This window comes from Oryctolagus cuniculus, chromosome 9 (genome assembly GCF_051225735.1).
Source record: "Oryctolagus cuniculus isolate XC-2025 breed Fujian yellow rabbit chromosome 9, ASM5122573v1, whole genome shotgun sequence".
Lineage (NCBI taxonomy): Eukaryota > Metazoa > Chordata > Mammalia > Lagomorpha > Leporidae > Oryctolagus > Oryctolagus cuniculus.
This window is the reverse complement of record NC_142875.1, coordinates 3,514,114-3,535,846: the sequence shown is the minus strand read 5'-3', so window position 1 is coordinate 3,535,846 and position 21,733 is coordinate 3,514,114. Positions and strand designations below refer to the sequence as shown.

Here is a 21,733-nt window from a genome sequence, read left to right as displayed (position 1 = left end):
AGAAACCAGTGAGACACACACACACGCCCAGCACACACACTCACACACACTCACACACACGTGTGTGCACACTCACACACACTCACACACGTGCGTGCACACTCACACACACACACTCACATGTGCACACAATCACACATGCCCCAACACACACCCACACACACTCATACACACTCACATACATGTGCATGCACACTCAAACATGCACACACACTCACACATGCACACACTCACACACGCCCATGCACACACTCACACACACATGCTCCCATGCAGACACCCACTCACACCCCCACACTCACACACACACTCACATGTGCACACACACACGCACACACACTCCCGCCCCATGCACACACTCACACACCCCCCAACACACGTCCCCCCCACACACTCCCCATGCACACACTCACACAAACACCCCCAACACACGCCCCCACACACTCACACACATACCCACACACACTCACACGTGCACACACTCATACGCACACACACTCACGCCCCCATGCACACACACACCCCCAACACATGCCCCCTACACACACTCACACCCCATGCACACACACATACCCTCACACACGCCCCCACGCACACACACACACACTCACACACAAGCCACCAGGCACACACACACATATGCACACACATAAGCCCCCAGGCACACACTCACACACACACACCCTCATGCACACACTCACACACACACTCACACACACTCACATGTGCACACTCACACAAGCCCCCAGGCACACTCTCACACACACTCACGGTAAATAAAGCATAATACACAAGAGCCGTGGACTGAGATAAAGACTTCTTAAACAACTGCTTTATAGTTTGAGTCGGTCTCCCCTGGGAGAGTCACTGGGCTACTTCTCTCCCTAGAAATCGCTGGCAGACATCATTGGAAAACTCCAGAAGTGCACTCCACACTTCATTCACTGCATCAAGCCCAATGACTCAAGGCTGCCAGACACCTTTGATAACTTCTACGTGTCTGCCCAGCTGCAGTATATCGGGGTCCTGGAGGTGGTGAAGATTTTCCGACGCGGATACCCTGCCCGTCTGTCTTTCTCGGATTTCCTGTCGAGGTCAGTTCCCCTGCTGTTCTGATCACTGTTTCACTCACGGGTCGGAGTAGTATGCTAGCAATACCTTAGCAAGAACCTCTGGTGTCTGCTTTTATTGTTTCTACTCTTCTATGTTGAGTCAACAAAATATTTAGAGACTCAATGAAGGCACTGACAAAGCTTAGATAACAGGTTGTTAAACGTCACTGAAGCCAATACCTTGGAAACTATTTTCGTATTCCCTTATTTAAAGATCTGTAAAATTATTGCCTGTAATGTTTTCATGAATACATTTATTATCTAAGCAGAGAATACTTTATGTGACTTCTTTATAGCAAAATAGTATTATAAACAAAATAGTATTTAGGTCAAGAAATTACATTCGTGGGCCAAATCCTGCCCACTCTATATTTTTGTAAATAAAGTTTTATTAGAGTATAGCCATAAACACATGTCTCCGTGTTACCTGAGGCACACCATAGAGTATCTGTGACATAGTTACTCCCTGGCCCTTTAGAGAAGAAGTTTGTTAGCTCTTGCTTTAGGTGAATTCGGCTGATAAGCCTCTTGGGCACAAGGATTGCACAGATTACCAGGGAAACACACAGTGCAGCCCTCCTCCCATAGGGCTTGGTCCTGGTGGGCTGCAGGGAGCGCCTGTTTTCCCAAAGCCAACACTGACCTTTCAGGGTATATACGTCTTTGTATGCATTTGATTGCATTAGGAGCCTTCGTCAGATTGTGACCTAATAGTGGTGATGAGTCCTTTGTAAGGAAATGAGTTGTCGTGTGGTAACTTAATACTCACTGTAGACCAAGTCTGTCTTTGATCACCTTGCTGTGACTGTGCGCTCTGCCTGAGAAAGGTAGCGACTTTAAATGCTTAGCAACTAGTGGTCATGCTATGCTATTAATGTCTGGGCTGTGCACGGAAGGACCAAAAGGTGGCCACTTGGAATGAGAAAAAACTTCTGAATGAAGGAAATATTAATCTTGGTGAAAATCATGTAAATGTCTGGTTTTAGACAGTTGAAAAATATAAGGGAGAATGGACAGCCAGAAACCAGAAAGCAGTTAATCTCGTAGAAAATGAGATGAAACTTTAAAATAATACCACTGTAAAGTAGTATCCATCTTAAGACTATGAAATCAAACATTTATGGTGAAAAGTTAATTATATAACAATGTATGGAAAAATCTGCCTGGTAAACCATCTGTCCAAAGAAGATTTTAAACCTGTTGTTGGCTCATTCAGAAAAAAATAAATAAATAAATCAGAAATCTGTAAACCTCTAAATTTGCAATATTTCGTTAGGAACAAAAGGTAAATTTAAACTATGATTGAAATCCTGTCTTCAATTTTAAAGCATTTGTTTTTTCTAGAAAAAGTAGTCGCCTTTGCTTATTATTCATTCTGATTGATTTCACAAAGAAGAAGGCGGCATCGTGGGACTTCCGCTCGTCCCAGCCAGTCTGAGTAGAATACCCTTAGGAGACAGGGGAGCTCCCGCTGATGGGGGAGGGGTGTTTAGCCTGCAGAATGTCTGCTTCCCACAGAGAGAGACGTGAGTCTGCAATCTAAAAGATGCGTTTCGATGAGAGATTGGACATGTTTGTCTCTTCATTGATAGGCGATAGCTGCTAGGTTGAGTGTTACATAGGGACAAGTTAAACTGGACTGCAGGAATTAATTTGTGGGTTGTTTTGATGGGAGACACGGGGTCATAGCAGCAATTATTTTGCATTATTGCCTTTCGTGTGCGCAGCGCTTGTCTGCCTGACTGTTCCCCAGGTGGAAGTCCATTCATAACCTTCAGGGAGGTTTGGCTGCGTGATGAAGTGTTTCTCACATATTACAGTTCATGTGTTAAAATCAGCCTCCCCACCCCTTTAAGAACAAGCAGCCTTTGGGTCCGTGAGTCTGAAACCCACCTGTATGTACGTTTAAAATAATAATTCAGACCTTCTGAATCGGAATCAACAGAGAGTGGATTCCAAGGACCCCTGGGTGTGAGGGCTGCCCTGGGCTTGGGGATAAGGTGAGGTTGTCTGCCAGGAACAGGTGGTCCCACCGGATCCCAGGTCTTGAAAAATTCTACGTTGATTAACAGTGCAAAGCCTTTCCGAGTAGTTCTCCAACATCAGAGCCCATCTGACCCCTGAAGGCATGCTACAATGCAGAGTCCTGGGCGCCAGCCAGTTTCAGGTTCCGTGGGTACAGCTGAGGCCCGGGGCCAGCGTTTGGAGCATCCAGGCCATGTGGAAGGTGCCGGTGCCCTGTGCGTGACACCTGGAGAGCCTCCAGGCACTTTGCAGCAATGATTTTGTTCGCTTTGTTGTCACCTCGTCAAGCGTTGAAAGGATGCCAGGGCTGGACAAGCAAAGCACACTTGAGGGGACATAAAACCTCCAGCCCTGCCCCAGACTGACTAGCAAAATCTGCAAAGCTTTTAGGATTCCCAAGTGACGCGTGTGCATGCAATGTTGGGGAAACAGCGTTGGTGGATTCCTATGCTGGATACACACGTGTGCACAGTGTTGGGAAGCAGCGTTGGTGGATTCCTATGCTGGATACACACGTGTGCACACAGTGTTGGGAAACAGCGTTGGTGGATTCCTATGCTGGATACACACGTGTGCACACAGTGTTGGGAAACAGCGTTGGTGGATTCCTATGCTGGATACACACGTGTGCACACAGTGTTGGGAAACAGCGTTGGTGGATTCCTATGCTGGATACACACGTGTGCACAGTGTTGGGAAACAGCGTTGGTGGATTCCTATGCTGGATGCACACGTGTGCACACAGTGTTGGGAAACAGCGTTGGTGGGTTCCTATGCTGGATACACACGTGTGCACAGTGTTGGGAAACAGCGTTGGTGGATTCCTATGCTGGATGCACACGTGTGCACACAGTGTTGGGAAACAGCGTTGGTGGATTCCTATGCTGGATGCACACGTGTGCACACAGTGTTGGGAAACAGCGTTGGTGGGTTCCTATGCTGGATACACACGTGTGCACACAGTGTTGGGGAAGCAGCGTTGGTGGGTTCCTATGCTGGATACACACGTGTGCACAGTGTTGGGAAACAGCGTTGGTGGGTTCCTATGCTGGATACACACGTGTGCACACAGTGTTGGGGAAACAGCGTTGGTGGGTTCCTATGCTGGATACACACGTGTGCACAGTGTTGGGGAAGCAGCGTTGGTGGGTTCCTATGCTGGATACACACGTGTGCACAGTGTTGGGAAACAGCGTTGGTGGGTTCCTATGCTGATACACACGTGTGCACACAGTGTTGGGAAACAGCGTTGGTGGATTCCTATGCTGGATGCACACGTGTGCACACAGTGTTGGGAAACAGCGTTGGTGGATTCCTATGCTGGATACACACGTGTGCACACAGTGTTGGGGAAGCAGCGTTGGTGGGTTCCTATGCTGGATACACACGTGTGCACAGTGTTGGGAAACAGCATTGGTGGATTCCTATGCTGGATACACACGTGTGCACACAGTGTTGGGGAAGCAGCGTTGGTGGGTTCCTATGCTGGATACACACGTGTGCACAGTGTTGGGGAAACAGCGTTGGTGGATTCCTATGCTGATACACACGTGTGCACAGTGTTGGGAAACAGCGTTGGTGGATTCCTATGCTGGATACATACATGTGCACAGTGTTGGGGAAATAGTGCTGGTGGGTTCCTATTCTGGATCTGAACCAGGATTCATCTTGTGTGATGAATAATCGAAAATTGCATTAGTCTATTTTCTTCCAGTTTGTTGTGAGAGTTTCTTACAGACATGTGTCAAAGAGGCTCTGCACTACAGGACACTCAGTGGCTCCCCATAGCCTTGGTAGCCACATGAATCTCCCTATCCATGGTTCCAACAAGCAGTTGTCCAAATAGCCTCTTCTTTGGCCGGCGCCGTGGCTCACTAGGCTAATCCTCCACCTTGCGGCGCCGGCACACCGGGTTCTAGTCCCACTTGGGGCGCCGGATTCTGTCCCGGTTGCCCCTCTTCCAGGCCAGCTCTCTGCTGTGGCCAGGGAGTGCAGTGAGGATGGCCCAAGTGCTTGGGCCCTGCACCCCATGGGAGACCAGAAGCACCTGGCTCCTGGCTTCGGATCAGCGCAGTGCACCAGCCGCGGTGCCCATTGGAGGGTGAACCCACGGCAAAGGAAGACCTTTCTCTCTGTCTCTCTCTCTCACTGTCCACTCTGCCTGTCAAAACAACAACAACAAACAAATAGCCTCTTCCCCCGGAGGAGAGTGAGGAACATGGCTTGCTCTCTCTCTCTCTCTCTCTCTCTGTGTGTGTGTGTGTGTAGTGTTATATAGCATAATGTTATTTTGCCCTTATTTCTGTATTTGTAATGTGTCACATCAGTACTAATCTTTATTAAACAATCTTTGTTAAAATAATATGTGCAGATAACACACTTTAAAATTAGATGTAGTTTTTCATATACTTGCATTTCTCAATGATTTCTTCTAGGCAAGCGCTATATCTTACAGTGTTGTGCCTTGTAAGTGTTGAATGTTTTCAGAAGGAACGCGGCATTGGAGATTAGTGGTTGTCCAACTGAAAGTAATGTTCCTGCATGGTGGAGAACAGACAGTGCCTTAGGAATGAGTAGGGCGGGAAGGGAGATGATCCGCTCATTCCAGTGCTCCTTCAGCATTCCCTGCTTAAAGTCTCCCAGCGACAGGTAACTGCGGATGTGCGGTGCTGTGGCAGTGGCAATGGCATGACTAATCTGTCTCAGAGGAAATTCGTCACCATCTCTCTTCAGTGAACAGAGTGTGGAGTCATAGCCCAGGAAACGCTGACCCAGAGGAAGTTATCGGCGTCTACAGCACTTGAGCCAAGTGCGATCAGCATTGGCTGCGTCCAGAACGAGGCTCACTGACTGGTTCTTGAGCGTCCCTTGGGCTTTGAGGTCATCACAAACGGCTGTGCAGTGCACAATAGTTGTGTCACCACAAAGATCTTAGAAAATTAAAAAAAAAAAAGATGTGCAGCTTTTCAGTTTGGAGGCAGGCAGCTGCTTACTTGAGCAGTGTTTGTTATTTCTGGGATGCAGTGTGGATACCGGACGTTTCCTTGGAACCTCCAGGCGGGCGGGAGACCGTAGCTTTGCCTGGCGGCGTCCTGGCTTCAGGAACTGGCAGCACGCCACGTCTCCTGATGGAAACTGCAGAAAGACATCAGCACAGGGACCCTGTACTGAGCAGATGTAAACGTGTGCTTCGTGATTGGTTCCCTGCGCGCTTTTTGTCCAAGGCAGCTTCAGAATAGGATGGCAAGGGCCCCAGGACACGGTCCTCCAGGGTCAGAGACTTCATGAGCTTGGATATGTGAGGAGCAACGCGGGGTGGGGGCAGCACTGATACCACGTGTAACCGCGGTGCCCAGTTAGATTACCCATAGTGGCAGACTGAACCCTGCCCCTCCAAAATCCTTATGCTGAAGCCCTAGCCCGCTGTGTGGCTGCTGAGGGGGAATGAATCTGTAACACAGGCACTGAGGTTAAATTAGGTCGGAAGAGTGTGGCTCTGATGGGTTAGGATTAATATCCATATGAGAAGAGACAATGGAACAGGGCCGGTTTTCCTCCCTCTTCTCTCTCTCACTCTCACTGTCCACCACGTATGGACACAGCAGGAACGCATGTGACTGTGAGAACAGAGAAAGCCCCAATCAGAAGCCCGATCTGCTGGCACCTAGCCTCGTTTCTGTGGTTGAAGCCGCCCAGCCTGTGGTTCCTGGTGGTGGCAGTCCAAGGCGATGGAACTAGCCATGTTTACAGTGTATGCAGTAGGTGGCTGAGCTGGACAAATAATATTGGGAAGCCTTGGATACAGCGTTCTTGTTACTGGGTCCCTCTTCTGTTGATAGAAGGAAGCCCATGGCTTCAGAACTCTGCGGCTGCCTTCCTATGATCCTACTGTCTTTATCTTTCCTCCCTCCCATGCTGTTTACGACTCATGCCAGTCTCTTCCATGAAAGACCTGTATAAAACCCAAATAGGTTTGAGTCTCATCCCTGTGCTCATCGCACAGCTTGTTAGATCACGCTGGAGCAATCCACACGTGTGTCCGTTTTCTACTCTAGCCCAGAGGCGTCAGAACCGCAGCCCCTGGGCTAAACCTGGCATAGTGCTGCTGCCACCTGTGTTCAGCCGAGATCTGGAGTGGCCGTGGAAGTGCCTACAGAGCTGCACCCTCGGCTGTGCCCCTTGGTGTATGAAGCATCTAGTATCTTCTCTCTGGCCCTTTAGGGAATAGTTCACCTCTCTCTGCACTAGACTGGAAGAGATGTGCCAGGCCACAAGGGTGGTTGTCTACCATGCTAGATCCAAACTCTGTGAACCTGGTGCAAGAAATCTGTGCTGCTTCTCTATACCCGTGAGTGCTGGTGTTGATCCGAGTCTTCAGTGTGACAGGTATTTTATAATACTGGAGGTGTTTTATAAGCCAACTCCCAACAATCAGAGTGAGCAAAACAAAGGGTTATCTCCCTCATGCATTACCTGGGACTGAGGTTTGGAAGGAGGATACCTGGCCCCACATCACTCTTGTTTCATGGTGGAATGCAGGGTTAAGGACAGTGCCGGTCTAGGAAGTGCTCGTGCTGTGTCAGAGGCTGAGATGGGCGCCTGCCACTCCCTCGTAAGCCGTTGGTGAAAGCAGTGGGTTGGCCAGGATCAACGTAGGGTGGAGAAGGACCCCCTGGTAGGAAGTGACTGCAAGCGCACAATGAAGAGTGGGGTCTGTGGACTTCTGGCTCAGGTGTCTCTTGCTGTGTATCAGACCATCCCAAAGCTCAGCGACATAAAACAGCGATGTGCCCTGACTCCAGCTCTGTGGGTGAACCAGAACTAGTAGGGCCCATTCTTGCACGAAGTGTACTCCCCAGTTGTCAAATAGCAGAAGAGGCTGGTTTTGCTAGAGCCTGGCTGGGCTGGGGACACACGATGGTTTCTTCGCTCACGTGTCTGGTGCCACAACCCTATGGCCTGTCTTTCTCTCTAGTTGAACAGCCCAGACTTCCCACACAGGGGCCCAAGGTCCCAGGATACAGGAAGAGAAGCCCATAGTCCTGAAAGGTAGGCCTCGCACTGCCACACAGAGCACACCCCGTTCCGCTGGCCGGAGTTGTCCAAGAGCAGTCCAGGCCATTGACATGGGAAGGAATCAGTGGATGGAGCCAACGTGGTCACAGCCTTGTAAAGAAAGAACATGCAGGGTCGGTGCTGTGGCAAAGAGGGTAAAGCCGCTACCTGCAGCACCAGCATCTCGTATGGGCTCTGGTTTGAGTCCTAGCTAATCTGCTCTGCTCCAGCTCCCTGCTAATGCACCTGGGAAGGCAGCAGAGGATGGCCCAAATGCTCGGGCCCCTGCAACCCATGTGGGATACCCAGATGAAGCTCCTGGCTCCTGGTTTCAGCCTGGCCCAGCCTTGGCTTTTGTGGCCATTTGGGGAGTGAAGCAGTGGATGGAAGACCTTTCTCTAACTGCTTTTCCAATAAGTAAATGAATATCTTTTAAAAAAAAAAAAGAATGAAAGACCGTGCATATAATTGAGAATTAAACAGTCTTCCACAGTTCTGCTGACAGGTTTGACTTGCTGTTACTTCTCTCTCCAGCAGGGATATGTTAGCTCACTAGGTTGGATAATAGGAAACACTGTCCGAGACTACTGAAAATGTGGATCTGAGGGATTCTCCAAGGACACGTCTCGCCTGCACCACCCATCTTCTCTGAGTTCTCATTAATAGTCTGGATGCTTACGACAGTGTTAACTCATCCGTTATTTTCAGCACAGTGATCTGGAATGAGCCAGCTTATTTGTACTTCTCTTCTTGGAATGCCGGCCTTCCCAATGTCATTCTCTCTGGGATCTGGAGGGACGTCTTTGGGAGGCTAACCCTAAGTTGTGGGTGGCAGACTCCCAGGGGAGTTCTTAGGGATTCTTTATGGTTGGCTGGGAGGGGTAGGGTGGCCACACTGAATGGGGAGGTTGAACTTTTCGTGAGGTAGACAGATTTGGCCAGGACAGAGGACTTGAACAGTGAAAGCAGCAGAGTGGTTGAGATTATGCTTGGCACCAGAGCACCCAAGAACTGTGTCTTCCGTTTGTCATTGGAAGAAATCCCTCTTAGAAATAGTCTGAATCATTTGGCTTGTTCAAAGGAAAAAGTTGTAAAAGAATACAGACATGGGGAGAGAGATGAAAGAAGACACATTTGGGTTTACTGGAGTAAAGTCCTGTTCAGAGGAGCGGACAGTCGCCAGGCACGGCTGTGCTGATCTCCTGGCAGTGTCCTTGAATGTTGGTGATGCCAGTTACTGTCCAGAACTCTTCAAAACGAATGTGAATTAGTGAGGCCAGGAGATAGTCAACATTCTAAAAGCTTTAATTGGCAAAGGAATTATTGTATTCGAGGTAATTCTGCCAAGTCCAACCTTTCAGCTGAAACTGTTCAGCGGGGTTGGCTGATCGTATGAGATTTAATGAAATTTGAGCATAAAATGGGTCTGCAAGTTTTTTTAATGAGATGGAAAATACAAGGGAGAAGCGTAAGTCATAGCTAGAAGACAACTTCATTAAGTATATCTTTGTTTGGAATTTGTTCTACTGCTCAAGGGACTTTGGATAGTAAGTTCCCCCTACTCTACTGCAGCGATGGGCATATTTTTGCTTTGATGGGCCAGGCGGGAAGAACTGTGGACTCCCAGACCCCGTGGTCCTGACCCAGCCCTCAGCAGAAAGCGGCCATTAATGGCCTCTAGAGGAACAGGCCAGGGCTGTGCACATACACTGGCTTAGCTGGGAGGCGGGAGGTTCAGGCTCAGTGGGACTCGTTATGGTTCAGCTTAGCCTCCTCTGACAGCATCCTGTGGGTACCAGTCCTTTAGACAGAAGGACAGATATGAACGGTGCCTGGGACGTTTGCTCCCGTGGTCTGGCTCACCGCCCAGTGTCTACTCCATTAGGTGAGTGATCCCCAGGACAGCCATCAGTCACCCATCCACCCTTTGTTTCTTCATTTGTATACAAGTGGTTCTCTCCGTCAGCATGTCAGTGTGAGTTAGGACTCACACCGTTGTGACCGCGGGCACTGGAGACCATCAGGGACCATCTGGTAGCCACCGTGAGTGAAGCTCTGGCTTCTGCACCTGTTGTCCTATTCCTCACAGGGAGCTCCACGGTGCGATGTCAGTTGTTATGGAAACTCTGAGTACCACGTCTGTGATGCCATTTTCCCCTCAATGACACTGAGCACTGGGCGTTACCTCATTGAATCCTCATAACACACCCGTGAGTTTCATTATTACCCACACACCTGTTTTATAGCTGTCTCTTTATGTTTGAACGCTGCTAGTGTCCCTAGGCAATAGCTCAGGTGTGCTGTTCAGCCGAGAGGGAAGGAAGTCCCTGGGGATTTCGGAAACTCAGTTCTGGGCCCTACACTCTACCATTTCTCTGTTTTCCAGGCTTGCAGCCTCTCCCACCATGGAGATAATGTGGCTGGAGAAGCTGGCCTCCAAAGAATTAGTTTCAAGAATAAGAAAAGTGGTACCTAAAATTGGAGAACTGTAGTTTTTCATTTAGAACAATGTGAAAAACAAAAGTACATATTTGATTACTTCCTAGTAACTTTGGAAAAATAAAATCCCCCAAGCTGGCCAGCCAAAATAGTTTAAAACAAATATGGAGTTCCACTGAGCAAGCATCAGTCCAAGGCAGAGGAAACCAGGGTGATGATTGCCATTCTAACAAGTAGACGGGGAGCTGTTTGCAACAAGATTTCAATATTTTGACAGTTGCACTGTATTTTTAATATGATCATTAGTGTCCATAAAATAATCCAATGCCAGGATTCTGAGTCACGGAGCTTGGAGACGTGGAAGAAAACAACTGTTTCTCTGCATGTCGTTTGTCCACAAGGAGCTGAAAATGATCCCTGCCCCCCCCCCATCACTGATTAGATTAGCTCTGCACTTGCCCTTAGCTCAAAGGTTAGACAGTGACCCAGAGGGTGCAGGGTCTCCATCTCTACAGAAAAGAAGTTTCCTGGGCCAGTCCAGCCGTGTGGCGGTGTCTGGGACCCTGCACTCACCCGGGCAGGCTGGGGAGGACAGGGTGTGGCTGCGTCCGGGGACTCTCAGCCTTTCAGAACACTCTTTCTCCCTTCTCCCCAGTGTCCCAGGGCTCCCTCATGCATCCTTACTATCAGCCGTGTAGATGGTGCACCCCAAACTTCCGGGATGGGTCAACAGTCATTGCCTTCTTGACCCCAGATCACTCACATTCACATCTGGGCCTGTGTCCTCCTTCCCACCCAAGCCTTGTCCTGACACAGTTTCCAATGCGGTTCATCAAAGATCCTCCATCCAGAGTACAAGAAAATGTTAAAGTCAGGCAAAACATCGATTCTAATAAAATCCCAATAGCCCAGATAGTCTGCATTTTGGACCATAAGTCTCCTTCTATTATTAAGTTTCCAGCAAGACTAAAAGTTCAAAGATTAATATGACTTGTAAATGAAAGTCCAGAGCTATTCAATTAAGAAATTGAAATCTCAAATCTTATTAATTTGCCTTTCTGAGTTAAAAGTCCAAAGTCCCGTATCCATGGTTCCATTATTGTCCCGAGCCATCCTTTACATTTTCTTGTTTTTCTTAGTCTTCGCTGAAAAGGTCTCAAACCTCCCTGTCCAGCTGAGGACTGTGCAGCACGGTAGGCTGAGCTGTCAGTCACTGCATTAGCTTGCTTGAGTAGGCAGGGAAGTGGAACAGAATGCTGTGGACTGGGTGAGCTCTCACATCTGGAGGCTGGAGGGGTGAGGTCAAGGCACCACTGACGTCTGAGAGGACTCTGCTTCGGGTTGCACTCGGCGGCCTTCTCACGTGTGCTCACGCGGCCTTGTGCCCTTTCTTTGCTGGGGCCAGGAGGGTGGTGGCTGGGGAGACAGGGAGGTGCTGTCGGATGTCTCTTCTGAGAGGGCCCTGTTGGACCAGGGCCCCACCATCCTGGCCTCCTTTAGCCTTAATTACCTCTCGAAGGCTCTACCTCCAAACACAATCATGTTGGCAATTGGGTTTCAACGTAGGACTTTTAGGAGGAAGCAAGCATTCAGTCCACAGCGCTCATCTCAACCAGTGGGGCTGATCAGAGCCTCATGCCCTGTGTCACCCTAGAGGTCCTCAGACAGACAACCAGTGAGTGAATGGTGGACACGGTGGTTAGCGGATGAGTCCCATACATCTCAACTTTGGGAATCTCTCTGCAGTCTCTAGAGCAATGTATTGCAGATAAAAGTATTCTAGAATGCTTTATTCCATGCCAACATTTATGTTGCCACAGACAAGGGTGGCCATTTAGCACTTCACCAAACCAGAACATGTTGATAGTGTGAAATGGGTCTACTCAGTTTTTACGGGGATGCATGTATCATCTGGGACTGTTTGACATGCCAGGACAGAGGGCCTGCTAACTATCCTCCATTGCACCATCCCGTGTCTGCACACTGGACTGCTAGCCTGTTTATTTCCTGCTGTTCTGCATACGTTGTAAGCCGTGTCCAGGAACATCTCCTACAGTATGCCTGTTTCCAGGCACATGAGACGGGTCTTCAAATATTTGTTGAATGAACTAAGAATGGGTGAGGGATTTTTTTAAAGGTTTATTTATTTATTTATTTGAAAGTCAGAGTTTCACACAGAAGGAGAGGCAGAGAGAAAAAAAGTCTTCCATCTGCTGGTTCACTCCCCAATTGGCTGCAATGGCCAGAACAGTGTCAATCCGTAGCCAGGAGCCAGGGGCATCTTCTGGGTCTCCCACGTGAGTGCAGGGCCCAAGGATTTGGGCCATCTTCTGCTGTTTTCCCAGGCCACAGCAGAGAGCTGGATTGGAAGTGGAGCAGCCAGGTCTTGAGCCAGTGCCCATATGGGATGCCAGCACTGCAGGTGGTGGCTTTACCCACTACCACACAGTGCCGGCCCCATAACTGATATTTTTGAAGATTTATTTATTTACTTGAAAGAGTTACAGAGAGAAGGACAGAGAGAAGTCTTCCATCTGTTCACTTCCCAATAGGCAACAATAACAGGTGCTGTGCAAGGCCAAAGCCAGGAGCCAGGAACTCCATCTGAGTCTCCCATGTGGGTACAGGGGCCCATGTACCCCACGTATCCGTGCTTTCCCAGGCATATTAGCAGGGAGGTGGATCAGAAGTGGAGCAACCATGACTAGAGCTGGTACCCATATGGGATGCTGGCATCACAGGCAGCAGCTAAACCCACAACATCACAACACAGGCCCTGAGTGATTGATGTTTTAGCTTTCTGAATAGTTATATAGCTGAGCTCTGAATTCTGCATCCAGGATGTAGTGTTTATTGATATTCCATAAAAGATGTGTTAATGGGCCAAAATAGTTTTCATTGTCTTGCCTAAATATTCCCATCTTAGGGCAACCGTTTAGACTTTTTAGTATGAGATAATGACTCCAGGTCCTATATTTATCACAATTTAGTAATATTCTCGCTTCTAAAGAAACACTCTGAACCATTCTCTGGGATTTAAGTCAAAACCGTACAACAATGTCAGAGTTAGTAGTTTTATTTCATAATTTAATAGGCTACGTTAAATGTTTTCTTCTTAGGTCTTTGAAATGCTTTATTACCTAAACTACCTCATAATATGGCCAAGGTAGATGATGGATTTATGGGGCATAAACATTTTAATAATAAATCTTCAAATCACAGTAGACCCTGTATTGGTGATCTTGTGTTTTGAGTAGAAGCTATTTTTCTTTTTTTGACAAGCAGAGTTGGGGAGAGAGAGAGAGAGAGAGAGAGAGAGATAAGGGTCTTCCTTCCGTTGGTTCACCCCCCAAATGGCTGCTACGGCCGGCGCTGCACCAATCTGAAGCCAGGAGCCAGGTGCTTCTCCTGGTCTCCCATGCGGGTGCAGGGACCAAGCACTTGGGCCATCCTCCACTGCCCTCCCAGGCCATAGCAGAGAGCTGGACTGGAAGAGGAGCAACCGGGACAGAATCCGATGACCCAACCAGGACTGGAACCTGGGGTGCCAGCGCCGCAGGCAGAGGATTAGCCTAGTGAGCCACAGCACGGGCCAAGTAGAAGCTATTTTTAACCAAGAAAAATTCACAGTTAGAACTGACTCACTTCCACAAATTGCATAATGATCTGTGTTGGTGCAAGGCCCTAGAACTTGAGCTTGAAAACTTTTGTGGCAAGTCAGTTAGGAAGCATTTTTATGGCATGGAATAAAGATGTCCACTTTAGCAGATTTTAATTTTTGAATAAAAATAATCTATTATAAATAAATCCATGATCTAAAAAATTTGCTAAAAAGTAATAATGAGGGAGAAATATTTTAAGTGTTAATAATCTTACAAGTATCTCCAGTTTATGACAAATATCTCTGTACAAACACACACACATTCCTCTGCAGGAGGTCATCGATGCTCCGCAGCTATCAAACGTTGGATTGCTTAGATTAGAAAGGAATTTTTAATATATTCAAAACTTCGGAATTTTCAGAAGGATGGATGAGATTGTGTGATGACCTGAAAATGGTCACGTATCTATTGAGGGAATCAATGGGAGAATTATGGAAATGATATACGCAGTGCTAGCCATTGATGAATGGCTATTAGGATAAGCAGTGCTAGCCATTGATGACTGGTTGGCAGCAGGAATCAAGTGTCCTTTTTGCAGCTCTGATCATCATGACACTAAAAAGCAGAGTCCCATTCACAAACGTTAATACCAACTGTGGCATTCATCACAGCCGTGGGCTCTGACTTGAAAGAGCTTGTGTTGAGTCTCCACAGAGCTAAGAAGCAGAAGTAGGGCTGGCACTGCGGCTCACTAGACTAATCCTCTGCCTGCGGCACCGCACCCTGGGTTCTAGTCCCTGTTGGGGCACTGCTCCTCTTCCAGTCCAGCTCTCTGCTGTGGCCTGGGAGTGCAGTGGAGGATGGCCCAGGTGCTTGGGCCCTGCACCCCATGGGAGACCAGGAGAAGCACCTGGCTCCTGGCTTCAGATCGGCGCAGCACGCCAGCCGTAGCGGCCATTTTGGGGGTGAACCAACAGAAAAGGAAGACCTTTCTCTCTCTCTCTCTCTCACTGTCTAACTCTGCCTGTAAAAAAAAAAAAAAAAAAAAAAAAAAAAAAAAAGGCAGCAGCAGCAGAAGTAGCCATGAGAGTTAGTAAAGTGGTGCTAATCTAACAACATATACAAGAAAGTGATACCTGCACGTTCGTCATACATGATGACCTACACATCACTTCAATATCAGCTTTTATAGAATTACCATCTGGTGTTATCTTGTAGGCGATATCCCCGTGGGAGGTGTCCTTGGCCAAGTCTGCCTAACGAATAGCCCGTTGTCTATGTCCAACACACTGCGAGGTTGAGAACAATGCCATAATCCCCTTCTCACCTCGAACTAAACATTGTAGCACTTAATTGCATGCTTGTATGTGTCGACTTCTAATTCTTTGTTACTCGTTGATCATTACTCTTGATAAAACCTGCACATGCTGCATGCACACCTCCTCCTTGGTTGAGGAAGGTCTCAAGCTGAGGCAGCCTCCACCTTCTTGTTTCTGTTTTTCTTGTTTCCTAGGCTCAGCGGCTTCATGACCCAGGCTGGGCCTCTTTATAAACCCTCACACGGTGCGTGTTCTCCAAGAATTAACCATTTCTGCACTTTCTGTGCGATAATGCACCTTAAAAATGCAGAGGTGGAGGTCTTTTCCCACCCCAGGTCTTTGTTACTGGAATAAGGTGCATTCTTCACACTGAACCATAATTATCTTTTCACAGTCTCATGTAGAGGCATGAAAATGATGTACACAAGGACTGCATTTTAGAGTGTGTGTTCAGCACCTTATACTGAACCCAATTCAAGGTCTGTGCATATAATTGTCTTGTTGTCCTTGACAGAATTCATACAATTTTCAAATCAACGTCAGAAATTTTCCAGTGAATGCTCTGCTGTCTTGTGCTGCTGCTAACGTTCATAACAACCTGTGGCATTTAGCACACATGTTCCTATGTGTATGCACACACACACACACACACACACCCTGACATTCTTCAGTGCAGGTTCTCAGGTTCACGGCTGCCCAGTAGGGTCACCAGCGTGGTGTTCAAAGTGGGGATGGCTGGGGTAGGGCCTGGGACGTCGGTGAGCCTGCTGCTGCTAAGACTGTGGGTGTCTCCGGAAATCAACAGTGTTGCAGGTTGCCGTAAGCAATGTCTCGTGAGGCTGCCGTGGCTTTTCCTGGATCATAATGTTGACTGTCTCCTTCTCCTTTCTGGTCGCTTTCCTCCCTTTTGCTCTCATCTTCTTTCCTTTATCCTTGACAACACTTAGGGACCATCTGCCACATGCAAGGAATTTTTAGCTCTACTGGCTGAGTGCCCTTGCAATTTTTGTAAACAACACAAAAATATTCAAACCTATTATTTTGAAACATACAGTTTTTGTTTCATTTACTTAAATGATTGTCAAGCATGGAGTACAAGGATTGTGGAAAACCATGGTACATCTTTATATCCTGGTGTGAGTCTAAGTTTGTTAATCTGCACTCGAATTACTCAAAACTAAGAAGTAAAATTAATTTTTTCATCCAGCAGACAATTTAATTTCTGCCCACTGTTCAGAGACATGAGGTATCTAAGCCTGAAAAAAAATACCACAGGGATACGTATTTTCACGTCTTGTTAACCAATCACAAGCACAAATGCATATAGAAGCGTTGCAGTGTGGGAAGTGAATTGATCCTGGGACACTAACTGAACCCTGCATTATGACTACAAGCACAGTGATGAAGTAGCGTGTGTTGTTTTTGCTACACTTCAGTTCATCCTGTTGAGACCAATCCTGGGACATTAAATACGTTCACAACCATAACCTAAAGATACGGGGTGGACATTGTGGCTCAGTGGCTAAGCTGCCAGCTGGGAAACCTGAGTCCCGTATCAGAGCGCTGATTCAAGTCCTGGCTACTCTGCATCTGGCCCGGCTGAGAAGGCAGCAGGTGGTGGCCCGTGGACTTGGGTTTCTGCGCTCACGTGGGACACCAGGATGGAGTTCCAGGCTCCTGGCTTTGGCCTGGCCCAGCCCCGTGTCTTGCAGGCATTTGCAGAGTGAACCAGTAGAACTCTCTCTCCCCCACTCTCTGCCTCTCCTTCTCCATATCCTTCTCACTCTCCCTCTGCCTTACAAATAAATACACGTTTTAAAAATATATAATACTTATCAAATAAAAATGACTGGTATTTTAGATATTTGACTGTTGAACAAACACTGTGAAATCACGTGGTATATAATTGCATGATCTTATTTCACTTATATTCATCTCAGTTCAGTTTATTCATGTATTTATTTTTACAGTTTGAAGTTTACTAAACAAAAATTATAGCGTTGTGCTAAGAGGCCCCATAACCACACAGCCAACTTCTGTTGACATCTCGCGTTAGTGTGTTCTTCCTAATCCGCACACCACACCCAACCTCCCTTGTTCTTTTTAATCCAAACTCCTCTGTCTCCCGCCCTGTCTAGAAGGACTTTTTTTTTTTTTTTTTTTTTTTTCCAGCAGCTTAGGCTCAAAGCAAAATGGAGCTGAGACCTGGAGATTTTCCAAAGATCCTCTCCCATCCCTCACACACATCCTCCCCACGGAGAAAATCCTCCTCCCGAGGGTACATTCTTACAGCTCCTAAAGCCACCTGTCAAGTCCTCTCCCTGCAGAGTCCGTGGTGGACCGCAGGGCTCACTCGTGGTCTGTATGTTCTCACTCAGTTTTTGAAATATATTTTATGAAACAAGGTGTTTAGCTTGACCTGTTTTTCTGCTGGTATTTTTAAGGTGTTGAGCCTCTGTCTTGCCCTTTTTCCAACAAGAAAATCAGCTTTTTATTTTTCTGAAGAGCACAAAGTGAGAGGAGGGAGAGAGAGAGAGAGAGAGAGAGAGAGAATGAACTAGCATTCCCATCCGCTGGTTAACTCCACAAGCACTTGAAATAGCCGGGCAGTGCCAGCTCAGCCAGGAGCCAGGCAGGGAGGACTTATTCAGGTCTCCCCTGTTGGTGCCAGGGACCCAATTACTTGAGCCGTTGCTGCTGCTGCCCAGGGTTTGTAGGAACAGGAAGCTGGAATTAACAGGAAGCCAGAGACAGGTACTACACCTAGGTACTCCCTAGGGGTTGTGGGTATTTTAACTGTGGTGCCCCAAACCCACCCCTCACGTGCTTTTTCCCTCCTCCACTCCATCGTCCCTCCTCCTGAAGTGAGGTTCTGCATCTGTTAGGCCGTTCAGGTTCTGCCACAGGTCACCCATGCTCTGCCTGCCGAGCCCTTGTCCGCCGTGTCCACTGGATCATTGGATACATTCCGTGGCTGTCCTCGGCTCCACTGCTCTCTCCTTTTTTCTGTAATGTCCAGTCTTCTGCTAATCCAATTCAATTCGCTTCTTGTTTCACTTATAATTTTCATTTCTAGAAGGTCAATTTAGACCTTTAAAAATTATTCATGTCTTTAACATATCTTATTTTTCATCAAGTATCTATTCATCAACCAATTCCATTATCTCTGTCATTTCTGGGTCACTGAATTGATGGCTTCTCTCGTTATTACAGACTATATTTTCTTGCCTCTTTGCATGCCTGGCAGTGTGTGACTGGATACCAGACACTGTGAACTTTGCTTTCTCAGGGGTCCACATTGCGTATCTCTAGAAATTTGTCGAGCTTGGTCTGGGAAACCAGTTACTGATGACCAGTTTGTTGTCAGCTGGGGGGTTGAGGGGGGTGTTGATCTGAGCTGTGTTAGGTAGAACCGGAGCAGCACATGGCCCAGGGCCCAAGGATGGCCGAGCCCCCCGTGCCAGCTGACGGGAGCAGCACGTCCTGCCTTGGCCTTGGCCACGGTTCCCTGTCCTCCATAAGGAGGTGGCTCCTGGGAATCGGGGGTCCATTCACGCACGTGTGTCGTCAGTGTTCTGCTGGACTCTTCCCCCGAGGAGCCCTCCCTACCCTGACCCTCTGCCCTGTGACCTGCAGCCACAGCACCCTCGTGCCCCGGCCTCAACTCCTCCACCCAGAGTTCATGAGTCTCACTGGGCCCCCTCTGTCTGCTGTAGCCTGGGAGCTCCCTCGTGAAGTCATGTGGGGCCTCGCTTAGGGCTTCCTCTGTCTCTCAGAGGCCACTGACTTGATGGGCTGCTGTCCCCTGGCCTGCAACTCGTGGGTCCATAGGTCAGCAATTTTCAGTCATTTCCATCTCAAGGGTACATCTAATCATTATTGCTCCATCTGGGCTGGAAGCAAAAATATGTAAATTTATTTTTGCATTGGCTCCTACCAAACAAGGAATTTATTATACATTTCTGTGCTAGCTTGTGAGCCGACTACAATATATTTTTATAATAGAGAACTTCCTACGATGCTAGTATTATTTGAACAAGCATATTTTCTAAATTTATTTGAGACACACACACACACACACACACACACTCCCATCTACTGGTTTACCAGCAAATGCCCACAACAGCCAGGACTGAACCAGGCCCAAGGCAGGAGCTGGGAACCTCATCCCTGTCTCCTATGCAGGTGGCAGGACCCAAGCACTTGAGCTGTCACCATGCCTTCCAGGGCTTGCAGTAGCAGGAAGCCTCTAGTCAGGAGCCAGAGCCCTGCACCAGCCCCAGGCACTCTGGTGTGGGACACCGGTCTCCTACCCACTAGGTGAACATCCACATGGGACATTTTTAAGATAAGTTTTAATTGTGTGGACCATGGCACAGTTTTCTGATTTGATTACTCGGTTAATGTATAATGGCTTTTCCCAAACAGACTCATATCTCTGTACAAAAACGAACACAGAGCAGTGTGCATTTTATAAAATGATGGTACCAGACATGCATTGCGGGTAGGAAGTGGAGGCGAACACTGTATCTGTTTGAATGTGCATGGGTTCTAATTAAGTTAAAATGAAGCGCACTAGACAGTGTCCAGGAAGCTGATGGCTCTCCTGATTCTTAGGGAAACCTAGAGCTGGAGCCCCCACACCACGTGGCCAGAGTTCTGCAGGCTCCGCCCCCTATGCCCACGAAAGTGCTGTGGCTCTGGCCAAGGGCCACCTGCTTTGCCCACCATAGCAGTTAGCACTTCGCAGGGAGTCTCCCCTTCTCTTGCCGATGGTCTCCTCTGCCAGGGCTTTAGCGCTGGGGAACTTGGAGGCATTGAAGAAGCCTTCAGGGGTTGCAGAGTTGGGGGGTCACAGCGCAGGAGCCATGCCTGTGAGAAGCCCCTCTAACTGTGCTTGTCGTCCTCAGCCCTGCCTGTTGGCATGGCCACCTCCCAGGCATGTGTCAGTTGAGGAAGAAGACTCAAAAAATTCAGATTTAAGCAGACGGTCTGGCCTTTCTAGTGTGCTGCTGCCACTTAATTACAGTCATCAGGGTAATTACATACAAACTCACATTAGCAGTAATTGATCCCTTTTAAGCAAACAAAAATCCTTATAAGTCAGGCCTTGCAAAGTGTAAGCTGTGTAGACATATACGTAGCAGTCTTGTGTGTGTCTCCTCGGCGTTCTCCTACGTTATGTATTCATTGGGTTAAGAATATAAAGCTGCAGACCTATACTTCCTCCAGTTAATTCATTGAAACGTTTAAACATCAGAAGTGATTCTAAACTAAATGGAACACAGCAAAATGCTATGTGGTGCATTTAATTCCATCTAAATGCAATTAAAAATTATTTTATTTGAAAGGCAGAGTCACAGAGAGGCAGAGGCAGAGAGAGAGAGGTCCTCCATCCACCAGTTGACTCCCCAAATTGCCTCAATGGCCAGAGCTGTGCTGATCAGAAGCCAGGAGCCAGGAGCCAGGAGCTTCCACTGGGTCTCCCACGCAGGTGCAGGGGCCCAAGCACTTGGGTTGTCCTCTGCTGCTTTCCCAGGCCACAGCAGAGAGCTGGACTGGAAGAGGAGCAGCCAGAACTGGAACTGGAGCCCATATGGGATGCCAGCCCTGCAGGTGATGACTTCACCAGCTACGCCACAGCGCCAGCCCCTAAATGCAATTTCATTCCTTGTCCTGAATCTTACCTGGGTAAGAGCTGAAAACTCTAAGCTCAGAAGTTGTTGGGGCAAATATCGAGTTCCTGCACACGACCTGATACTGTTGCAGGGGCTGTGGTAAGACATGATAGTCTCACACAAGCCTCAGGCATCCCACAGCAAATGCGTCAGCCCTGCCCTGGGTGTCATTGCCTCCTGGACGGAGACTGCATCCTGACACCAAAGGGGAAAGGGACTAGGAATTCCTGGAGGTACCTCGAGCTGCAGGGGCCATCAGCACATCCAGGAGGCGAGGGAGGACGTCCCAGGTTTGGGATTATTCTGAAGGGTGAGGGTAGCTGGGGTAACAAGAGGTGAGAGATGGGGCTGGCACTGTGGTGTAGCGGGTAAAGCTGCCGCCTGCAGTTCCAGCATCCCATATGGGTGCTGATTCGAGTCCTGGCTGCTCCACTTCTGATCTGGCTCTTTGCTATGGTCTGGGAAGATGGTCTAAGTCCTAGGGACTCTGCACCTGCGTGGGA

At 48.2% G+C, this 21,733-nt stretch overlaps 1 protein-coding gene across 4 annotated transcripts in view; it reads left to right on the top strand.

The window, feature by feature from the left end:
- MYO16 (myosin XVI) overlaps positions 1-21,733 on the top strand; it is a 693,372-nt gene that overhangs the window by 545,346 nt on the left and 126,293 nt on the right. For all 4 annotated transcript variants that reach the window (XM_070048580.2, XM_051849982.3, XM_089303408.1 and 1 more), the window contains exon 27: positions 889-1,094. In XM_070048580.2, the coding sequence (XP_069904681.2) occupies positions 889-1,094 (206 nt within the window). The remainder of the gene's footprint in view (positions 1-888; positions 1,095-21,733) is intronic.